The sequence below is a fragment of the Poromitra crassiceps genome (assembly GCF_964638095.1).
Source record: "Poromitra crassiceps genome assembly, chromosome: 10".
NCBI lineage: Eukaryota > Metazoa > Chordata > Actinopteri > Beryciformes > Melamphaidae > Poromitra > Poromitra crassiceps.
The window spans coordinates 12307942-12319632 of NC_139631.1; the positions used below are offsets into that span (position 1 = coordinate 12307942).

General features: G+C 42.6%; 1 protein-coding gene across 1 annotated transcript; it reads left to right on the forward strand.

Annotated features, from left to right (window-relative positions):
• Positions 1-882: 882 nt before the first annotated feature.
• ccdc112 (coiled-coil domain containing 112) lies at positions 883-11300 on the forward strand (the record flags this gene model as incomplete). Its single annotated transcript, XM_083645276.1, has 14 exons — positions 883-927; positions 1402-1502; positions 1731-1852; positions 2166-2255; positions 2617-2692; positions 5560-5686; positions 6708-6824; positions 7388-7525; positions 8494-8603; positions 8772-8898; positions 9363-9530; positions 10123-10221; positions 10635-10753; positions 11270-11300. 14 exons carry the CDS (start codon positions 883-885, stop codon positions 11298-11300), a joined length of 1470 nt encoding a protein of 489 aa, XP_083501402.1.
• Positions 11301-11691: the final 391 nt, after the last annotated feature.

Genomic DNA, 11691 nt, shown 5'->3' on the forward strand with positions numbered 1-11691 from the left:
ATGCACCTTTTGTTCGGTTCGTTTGTTTAATGTAGTTTTTTGTTGTCTAGTTATTTCCCCTTAGCCTTAGTTAATAAATTGATGTTTCAACTTTTACTCAATTGGTGTACTATGGCTCAAGGAAGTAACAAACGAGGGGAGTCAGATACCAAAGTAAAAGTTAAAACAATAATGTATTAACTAAAACAAACTACTTGATTGACATTACCTGTGTTGCGTTTGTTTTGTCTCTCTCTTTCCCTCTTTACACTGCATGAACTGAGCTACCATGCTGTACCAAACAATTAGGCTACCACCAACATTGTTGTGTGGCAATTAATTTAAAGTATCTTGTATTTTGTCTCTTGACTTGATTTGACCAAAACAAAATGACTTGGGACTCACTTGAGACATGGACCAAGTGTCCATCACTCATCCAGGCTACCTAACCAATCAATCATCACTCCTCATGCTCAAATTCATTCATACAGGCCATAAATGACTAGCTAATAAACAGCGTCCTCTGCTGGGGTGAAACATGAACTGCGTCTTTTTTCCTTTCTTTTTTAACAGTCTGGTCTGGTCTTTTCTCTTTCAAAAAATAAAGTTTCCCCCCACCGGGTGGTGCCATGGCACGAGTCCGATACCTCACGAGTCCGACACCTCACGAGTCCGAAAAAAGAGGCTAACTTCCCCCAGACCCTAACCCAAAACCTAACCTCTCCCACCCCCACGCCTAAACCTAACCTCCCCCAGACCCTAACCCAAAACCTAACCTCTCCCACCCCCACGCCTAAACCTAACCTCCCCCAGACCCTAACCCAAAACCATGAGGTGTCGGACTCGTGAGGTATCGGACTCGTGAGGTATCGGACTAGGGGGCAGTCCCCCCACCGGTTAAACATGGCCGCCCTAGCAACCACACGTTGCGACGATCAACACCGCTCGGTAATAGTTTTTATGTGATTGATAACCTGATGTGTAAGTCGACATGTATATAAGCTTAGCTATCATTTTAGTCTCACAGTTTTGCAAAGAGAACGATATTGTTGGGCGACTGGCACTGGCTAGTAGGTTAGCTAGCTAGCTAACTAGCGTAAACAACAATATAACGTTATCTCTGTACTCTTGTATCGATATGATATTGCATATTCGCTGGTAAAGCTGTTGAAATATTGTAGACAGTGTCTTTGGGGTCATTGTCGGCGCGTTTTGTCCGCTAATGGACCTTTTCTTACAGCTGTCAGTCGCTTTCAGATATTAATTGGACGCGAAGAAATAGGTTCCATTATTATATTCGGGCGCTATTTCCATAAATTGATGGGATTCAATTACTTGTTGTAGCCTAATATTTGTCATATGTTGCACCATCATCAACTATTATTTGTTGCTTCTTTGACTATACTTGATGATTTCGAGCAGGGAGATGGAGACTTCAGTCCTCAGCACAACACAGCATCATCACCGCTGGTCCCACAGAAGACAACACAGTTTCTCAGGGAAGCTGAAAGGATGAAGAGGCAGTAAGTTCAGCTATAGCTAGCTACTGCTCAGTCTCTACTGTTTGTTTTAAAACCTTCTAAGAATTTACTTTTATCTGTAGCAGTAGCCTAATATTTCTTCAGTTTTATTGTAAATTGTAATGTCTATCATTTTGCTTGCGTTAGTGTCATATGCTTGTCCAGGATGTTTTTTACACACATTTTCAGACTCACATTTCAAATCTTTAAAGTCTTTTCTCTCTCTGACAGGATCGACTTGTTAGAGAAAGAGCGGCTGCTGAGTGCTCAGTGCAGAAAGAAGGGATGGGCGGATGGGTTTGGAGAACTGGAGGAGTATGAGAAAGCGCTGGAGGAAGACAGAAATGCTGAGAGTGGGTCTTTACTTCTAAGAAATGTTTTCCCCTCAGACATTTTGTCTGGGTAGGATATGGATATGGAAACCCTCCAGTGAAACTAGTACTAAGTGGAGTTTCAGCCCATTGTGATGATTCACTGGTGCAGGAATCACCACAGTAGACCCTCATTCAGGGAAAAATCCAGTCCACCCTAAACACACACAGCAACAACAACAACAGCAACAACAAAGCATGACATCTTCAACATATCAATCAAAATAGCTCGTGTTTCTGGGCCCATTTACAATACAACAATGTTAAAAGAAAGGTTATTGTTTTCTTCCCTTAGAGATGGATCTTCAAAAGCAGCTGGTGAAGCTCCATAATGGAGTGAGGAAGTTTCAGAGACAGCTGACCGATGTGAAACCAACCCCCGAGTGTAAGTAGTACCTGTTAACTAAATATCAATGTAGCCACTTGCAGTGTAATAGTACTGACTGTAGCTGCGTATCTGGTAATATTTCTACGCAGTAAATTACTGCATAGAAATATTACCAGATACAGTACCTCAAAAAATTCATGGTATTTCTTCTGTCACATCACCATTCAGCCATCTTGGAAAACAGCACTTATTTATTATCATATTTAAGGCATCATTATTTGTGTCAGTCTGCCATGTTGATATCAATTGACATCAATATTTAATAAAATGACACTATAATAGGCAGCACTGTTATGAGAATAGCATGAACAGAAGAAGATTGTTTAGATTGTTTTGCATTTCCACTTGGGGTTTTCAGTGATTGAAAAGCTGCAGGAAATAATGGCAGAGGTGGAAATCTCAATCAACACCTTCAAGGAGGACCAGCGTTTACGGTACAAGGCTAAACAATTTAAGACTAGACTAGGTGGCTGTATAAAAGAGGTCCGTGGTTCGATTCCCCGACTCCTCCAGTCCGCCGTTGCAGTGTCCTTGGGCAAGATACTGAACCTCAAATTGCTCCTGATGGTTGCGCGAGCACCCTGGGTGGTAGCTTGCCACCATCAGTGTATGAATGTATGGGTTAATGTAGGCATGGTATGTGGATAAAAGCGCAATATAAATGCATTCCATTCCATTTCCATTTTTATGCCTCCGCCGGGCGAAGCCAGGCCGAAGGCATTATGGATCCGGGTTGTCCGTCCGTACGGCCGTCCGTACGGATGTCCGTCCGTACGTCCGTCCGTACGGATGTTTGTTAACGCCATATCTGAGGAACGCCTTGACGGAATTTCATCAGATTCGCCTTAAACATTCACTTAGGCTCAAGGATGATCTGATTAGATTTTGGTGGTCAAAGGTCAAAGGTCAAGGTCACTATGACCTCTCGAACGCCATTTTCAAGCTTGTTAACGCGATATCTGAGGAACGCCTGGACGGAATTTCATCAGATTCGCCTTAAACATTCACTTAGGCTCAAGGATGATCTGATTAGATTTTGGTGGTCAAAGGTCAAAGGTCAAGGTCACTGTGACCTCTCGAACGCCATTTTCAAGCTTGTTAACGCGATATCTGAGGAACGCCTGGACGGAATTTCATCAGATTCGCCTTAAACATTCACTTAGGCTCAAGGATGATCTGATTAGATTTTGGTGGTCAAAGGTCAAGGTCACTGACCTCTCGAACGCCATTTTCAAGCTTGTTAACGCGATATCTGAGGAACGCCTGGACGGAATTTCATCAGATTCGCCTTAAACATTCACTTAGGCTCAAGGATGATCTGATTAGATTTTGGTGGTCAAAGGTCAAAGGTCAAGGTCACTGTGACCTCTCGAACGCCATTTTCAAGCTTGTTAACGCGATATCTGAGGAACGCCTGGACGGAATTTCATCAGATTCGCCTTAAACATTCACTTAGGCTCAAGGATGATCTGATTAGATTTTGGTGGTCAAAGGTCAAAGGTCAAGGTCACTGTGACCTCTCGAACGCCATTTTCAAGCTTGTTAACGTGATATCTGAGGAACGCATGGACGGAATTTCATCAGATTCGCCTTAAACATTCACTTAGGCTCAAGGATGATCTGATTAGATTTTGGTGGTCAAAGGTCAAAGGTCAAGGTCACTGTGACCTCTCGAACGCCATTTTCAAGCTTGTTAACGCGATATCTGAGGAACGCCTGGACGGAATTTCATCAGATTCGCCTTAAACATTCACTTAGGCTCAAGGATGATCTGATTAGATTTTGGTGGCCAAAGGTCAAGGTCACTGTGACCTCTCGAACGCCATTTTCAAGCTTGTTAACGCGATATCTGAGGAACGCCTGGACGGAATTTCATCAGATTCGCCTTAAACATTCACTTAGGCTCAAGGATGATCTGATTAGATTTTGGTGGTCAAAGGTCAAAGGTCAAGGTCACTGTGACCTCTCCAACGCCATTTTCAAGCTTGTTAACGCGATATCTGAGGAACGCCTGGACGGAATTTCATCAGATTCGCCTTAAACATTCACTTAGGCTCAAGGATGATCTGATTAGATTTTGGTGGTCAAAGGTCAAAGGTCAAGGTCACTGTGACCTCTCGAACGCCATTTTCAAGCTTGTTAACACGATATCTGAGGAACGCCTGGAGGGAATTTCATCAGATTCGCCTTAAGCATTCACTTAGGCTCAAGGATGATCTGATTTGATTTTGGTGGTCAAAGGTCAAGGTCACTGTGACCTCTCGAACGCCATTTTCAAGCTTGTTAACGCGATATCTGAGGAACGCCTGGATGGAATTTCATCAGATTCGCCTTAAACATTCACTTAGGCTCAAGGATGATCTGATTTGATTTTGGTGGTCAAAGGTCAAAGGTCAAGGTCACTGTGACCTCTCGAACGCCATTTTCAAGCTTGTTAACGCGATATCTGAGGAATGCCTGGACGGAATTTCATCAGATTCACCTTAAACATTCACTTAGGCTCAAGGATGATCTGTTTAGATTTTGGTGGTCAAAGGTCAAAGGTCAAGGTCACTGTGACCTCTCAAACGCCATTTTCAAGCTTGTTAACGCGATATCTGAGGAACGCCTGGACGGAATTTCATCAGATTCGCCTTAAACATTCACTTAGGCTCAAGGATGAACTGATTCCATTTTGGTTATCAAAGGTCAAAGGTCAAGGTCACAGTGACCTAACAAATGCCATTTTCAAGCTCGGTAACGCCATATCTCAGTAACACATTGACTAAATTTCTTCACATTTGGCTCAAATATCCAATTCTGCACAGAAACGCCTTGATGCAATTTCTTCCTATTTGGTTCCAACATCCACTTGGACTCAAGAATGAACTAATGGCGGAGGCATAAGTCCGCGTTGCGGTCGTTCTAGTTAATATTATGTAATATATAACCTGGCAGAAAACAGACTTGGGCATACATTCAATCTGCCAAATACTGGGGCTGGTAGACAAAAATAGCAACAATGAATATCCTGTCCTTTATATTGAGGATAATTATAAGACTAGGAATTGAGAAGTTCCAAAGAAATGTTTTTCAAGTATTTAAATTAAAAGGAGGAGGGGACCTCTACTGTCTGAAACTCATACAAACAGGTCTCTGTTTATGTGAACCTCTTTCTGAAATGTATACAATGTACAGCATGTTTCAAAAGTAGCATACATTACATTACAAATAGCTAAAATGATACAGCTTTGTTTGTCATTATTATGATTATTGTTGTTAATTCACACCTGCGTTTGAAACACCACTCTGCCCCTCTCAGCTTTGAGGAGCAGTTGAAGGAGGAGAGGATCTGCAGTCAGGAGATCCTTGCCTATGAAAAGAAGATGGAGAACTGGACTCTTGCCGTCAAAACAGAACCCAAACTTCCCCCTGCTGCCACAGTCAAGGTCTCTCTTCATCTTCACCCTTTTCTCTTGTTCTTCAGCAGTTGTGATATGACTAGGAGAGAGAGAAAGCCCTGAGTTTGTGTGCATAAACAATCTTACACAATTATAAATAAATATTGCCTCTGAGCTTAGAGATCTCATGGGAGACAATGCGAAACAAAGGGTTCAGGTTTGTTTCTGAAACCATTGAGTGTTTGGTGACAATGGTGAGAATGTATAATCATGTCACGTGAAGTACTGTACCAGAATTGGGCCTCTCCTGACATTAATTTATTTTCTATTTTGTCCTTGTTTCAGCCTTAATTTCCCTCAAAAGTGTTTGGGTTAGAGCAGAGGTTTTCAAAGTCTGAGACTGTGGACCTCCCCTCAAACAAGGCTTGGAAAAAGCGCCCCTAGTTTCGCTCAAATCCTGGATGCCTATGGGATCATGATTTTGTTGTTTGATCCCATAGACACTCAACAATTCAGAGGTAGCCTGATATTGCTGTTTGGCATACTTCAGACTCCACCAAATACTGTACATAAAAAAGGCCGTCTGAAGGCATTTAGTCTGGGAAACTGGGAAAAACTGTGAATAAAATACCGTAGGCTACTCCAAAACTGCTGTATCTTTTAACTATTTCTTTATTTCTTCAAATCACACCCATTTAGGCTATTCTATGTGTTCTCCTTTTGATAACTAATTTAATAACAAATGTAATATTTTTTCACTTCCGTTCACTGAGCCTCCCCTGAAACTGGGGAGGCCCGCCTCGCACTTTGAAAACCTCTGGGGTAGAAGATTAGGTCCCTTCTAACTAAGTATGTTACTGTTATCATCGCAAAAATCCTCTCACCATTTTTCACATTTATATCATATGGTACAATGTGTTGAATGAGGTAGTGAGCGTATAGATCTTTTGAAATTAAATCCCGCTCACATAGTATTAGGAGTCAACAAGAGAAGCTATTGATACATGGTTATTCTGACCCAGGCAGCACTTCAGTCGTTGGCTGACATGTAATGTTTATCTTCCAGAAGAGCAAACCCCCAGATGGAGACTTCCCTCCAGAGGTCAGAGCCTTTGAGTCTTTCATGCAGAAGACAGGAGGCCCTTATGGGGGCTGGGATCAGTATGACCACCAAGCCTTCCTCAAGGTAATTCTGTTTTTATATCATTCTAAATGGCATGTGAATGGGCACACGGGTAGTACAGAGGTAGATTCCCTGCCTACCAACATGAGGGTTGCAGGTTTGTGCCCCGTGTTGCCTCCGGCTTGGTCCGGCATCCATACAGGCACAATTGGCCATGTCTGCAGGTGGGAAGCCAGGTATGGGTATGTGTCCTGGTCGCTGCAGTAGCACTGCCTCTGGTCAGTCGGGGTACCTGTTCAGGGGAGAGGGGAACTGGGAGGAATATCGTGATCCTCCCACACGTTACATCCTGCCGGTGAAACTCCTCACTGTCAGGTGAAAAGAAGCGGCTGGCAACATCACATGTATCAGAGGAAGCATGTGCTAGTCTATCACTCCCCCGAGATCGGCAGAGGGGGTGGAGCAATTCCCGGGACAGCAGGGGGAATTGGCAAAATGGTGGAGATCTGAGGAAAAAAAGGCATGTGAAATGTCCTGCAGGATTCTTTGTAGAACAGTTGGCCTCTGGCCTGTCTTTGCAGCAAGCTCCTCCTTGTCTCACCTATTCTAATCTGTCTGTTTTAAAGGTGTGGACCAAGCACGGCGGGCGACCAGCCTACAGGAGTGAAGCCAAACTGTACCTGTCTGGGAAAACCCTGGATGAGATTGAGCAACATGAGGACTGGCACCAGGAGCTGAACTACCTACAGGACAGGAAGAGAGAGGTAGAGAGGAGGGACACAAACATATAACATCTCTAAGGAAAAAACACCAGGCTAGGTACATGGTCAACTAAAGCTGGACTGGTATCTGGAGATGGAGATGGGGAGAAATCAATATCCCTCTCTGCTCCAACCTCCTGACATTGCATTTTCATCTCAATGTGTTCATGAAAAATTAAACGAGAGTCTGCCCTCATATATAGTTCGGTACTACATTCCAAAAGTTGGTATCCAGCTTTTAATATAATTTTTTAATAATAGTGACAATAATAATATTTTAATAGTAATCTTCAAAAACAAAGCTGTACCGTTTTAGTAATTTTTTATTTATTTAGTAATTTAACAAATTAATAATTCAGCATTCAATAATCTGAGTAACAGGAAAAATCTAAAATAATGGAGTGATGATAGAGTGAACAATAGTAATGTATACCTTTTTTTTTACTTTATTTATTCAGGGGAGTCTCACTGAGAGCAATGCTCTCTTTTTCAGGAGTGCCCTGTTCACATTCACACCTGGAAGCTGCCCAGTACAACCACAGTCAGATCTGCTGGCCACGGGTTAAGGGCCTTGCTCAAGGGCACCTCAGTGGTGGTAATGAAGCCCTGCTTTTTCAATTTCCCCACCCAGATTTATCCTGCCAGTCCCGGGGATTGAACCGATGACCTTCCGGTCACAAGCTCACTTCTCTAACCGTTGGGACACCACTGCCTTTGAAACACCCAGTATATTGGAGATCCACTGGGGGTTGGGTGTGGCGATATTGATAGATTGATTGAGTGGTTTCCAGTATTATTGCTGATGATTACAAACTTGAACGCGATTGCCAAAACCAAATCAACTGTGTGTTAGCAGACAACAAACCTCAATTAGGCTCTCTATAATAAGCATAATGTAGCCAGGAGTTTTCTATTCCTCAGTTCTCCAAAATATTCCCATTTTCACCACCTGTCTTGGTCTTCACCACCAGGCTATCCAGCGCTGGAAGGCCAGCAAGCAGCAGGTGCGCCAGGCCAGGATACAGAGCCAGGAGATGGAGGGGAGGGGCAAGGAGGTCAAGACCCCGGCTCAGCATCACAGGTGAGAAGTACAGGCTGGTGGAAAGGAAGAGGACTCCCTGGGAAAAGCATTCAAATCCACACCCAAGTCATAGCTGCACAACCAGACCTTTTGAGGCTTTGCACTGTCTCAGATTTGATAATGATCAATGTCTGTTTTAGTCTATTCTACCCTGCTCTTCTGTTGCAGGGATGAGGAGGAGAGGAGGGAGGCGGCACAGCGGCTGGAGCAGTGGAGGGAGGAGAGAAGGAGGAGAGAGGAGCAGGAAGAGGAGCACAGACTGGCTGAAGAGATACACAAGAGTAGACAAGCAAAGGTGTGTGTGTGTGTGTGTGTGTGTGTGTGTGTGTGTGTGTGTGTGTGTGTGTGTGTGTGTGTGTGTGTGTGTGTGTGTGTGTGTGTGTGTGTGTGTGTGTGTGTGTGTGTGTGTGTGTGTGTGTTGGTGCGTGCACGCATGTAAAGTTACTATAATTTTTCAGGAGAATGAGTTGGAGACAGTGTATGTATGTACAGTTTATTTAGCTTAAAATCACGACATAATTAGCCAAACAAAGCAAACAAACAAACATAGAAAGATATATCTGAAGAGCAGCAGTAGCCCATCCCTACAGTAAAGACGTATATCTGTCAATACGTATCTGTGCCCGTGGGGAACCACACACTAAAATGGGTCAAGTCAAAGTCGATGTAAGAGTGATTGAGTTGGCACGTGGGTCGTGGGCAGCGTCCTCATAAGATGGCTCAAGGTTTTTACCGAATCAAGTGATTTGTGTGCGTCAGGAAGAGCGTCGTCGCCAGCTGGAGTTGAAGATGACCGTTGAGGAGCAGCTCCGACTGAGGAGGGAGGAGGAGGAAGAGCAGGAGAGGAGGAGGAGAGAGGAGCAACTGAGAGAGATGGACGAGCGGAGGAGGGAGGCAGCATTGGGGATCAAACAGTTCCAGGAAAGGGTATGGATTCTGGGAATGACTGATAGAGGGCTGTAGTTTTATGTATTTATTCATAATTACAGTATATTAGGATTGCTCATCAGTTTTACCTCTTTAAATGAAATAAAAAGTCAAATGACCTTAAATCATTGCTCCTTATCTGAGATTGATATGAACAAACAAAGCAAGACCAACTGGAGCTTATCATCCCCAATATTGTGCTTTTGCTTGTTTATCATGACTGCAGTGTTTAGCACACATAGATAGGCTATTGTTGTTGTCGTGTGAAAACCTAATTATTTTTGGTGATTTATGTGTTTTCACGTCAATTCAAGGATTATAAGGCCTCTTGGGCTTATGAAACCTTTTCCAAACCTATTGGACAAACTCAAAAATGTGGCGGTCAAGCTCAAAAACTAGGCTGAGATGTGAGGTTTTCACCTGACAGCGACATGTTTTTTAAATGAGTGCAATGGCTAATGTTATAGAAAAGAGAGATTATGCTTATACTGTTTTAAGCACTGTGTTGAGGACTTGTCAGAGGCGCTGCACACATCCATCAATCCATTAAAAAATCATTTTTGCTGATGATGACGTCCCTGCTGTTCTGCAGGATCTCCACAAGGTGGAGGCTAAGCTTCAGGTGAAACAGCTGAGGGAGCAGCAGGAAGAGGAGAGACAGAAGAGAATTGCCACCAAGATGAAGGAGAAGGTGAGCATTCTCTCCCTCCCTCCCTCCCTATATACAGTATATATATATATTTATTTATATTTATTTATATACACACACACACATATATGTGTGTGTATATATATATATATATATATATATATACATACACACACACACACACACACACACACACACACATATATGTGTATGTATATATATCATATATATATATGTGTGTGTGTGTGTGTGTGTGTGTGTGTGTGTGTGTGTGTGTGTGTGTGTGTGTGTGTAGGTGAGGTACTATGAGAAAGTCAGGCGGAATCTTGATATACTGTAAAAGTTACCTTTGAGAGAACTGAGTTGAAACTGAAACAAATGTGTCAGTTACAGTACCATGAGGAAAATATGAAGTCTTCAGCAGCATAAGTTTGATGTATTTGCCCCCCATGCAGGTGGAGGGTCACATCAGCAGAGACCCGTCCAGACTGACCCGCCCCACTAAAGGATGGGAAGAGCGAATGAAACACATTGGACCTTCAGGGGAAGCTCCTGTACTACAGATGTTTCACAGGTCAGACTGAAGTAATGCTATTGATTCTACTTTGTAATCTGTACTTTGTTTAATAGGTTCTGTCAGTTAAAACATCAAGGATTCTTGGGGTTAAAATATGTGACTTCTTGCTGAATCGCTCTCCTTTTTTCTCATTTAATGTTATTTTGTCAATTTTCCTTTGAATTGTTTTTGCTAAACTTGTTTTTCTCTCAGCAAAAAAAATCTGTTTCTTCCTTTTTGTTTTCTGTGACTTTATTTGAGCACAGTGTTATTTTCAATCACTTCACCTTAGATAGCATCACTGTGCTAAACTTTGTATTCACATTTGAGGGAAAAATTTATTTTGATTGGGTCCTTATATACTGACACATAATTTGTATGCACCTTGAAATAATAGGCTATAGCGGGTTAATATGGTGATCAATTATATTTTGGAAGTGTAATCCAAAAGTAACTGATTAAGAGGATAAGTAATCCAAAAATAACGGGGTAAGAAGTGCTTAGAAAGTGAAGTCTTCTGTTGTTTTGTTGCAGAGCCGTTCCCAGCTGGAGACAAGGCCTGTGATTTACAACAATGGAAGCCAACTGGACAGCCCTGATATTTATTAAGACCGGTCATCTCTGTGATCATGCACATTTTACCCTGTTTTATAGAAATCCTGAACCTCAACACCAGATTGTGCCTTTATTTATTTTTTGTGTTCTGCTATTTCATACCAGCTTTGTACAATACATTAATCAAATAAACCTCCTTTAATGGAAATTCTCTTCTGCATGTCTTCTTGAAATTAATAATGAATAACTACACCCCCCACCTATATTTGTGGTGAAGCCTGGCACCTAGTGGTGAGAAGTAGGATACTGAACTGCTGCACAGCGGCTGGAGGAGTGGAGGGAGAATGAGAGAGGAGCACAGACCAAGTAGCCCTGACTGCAGTACGCAGATCGGGGAGTGG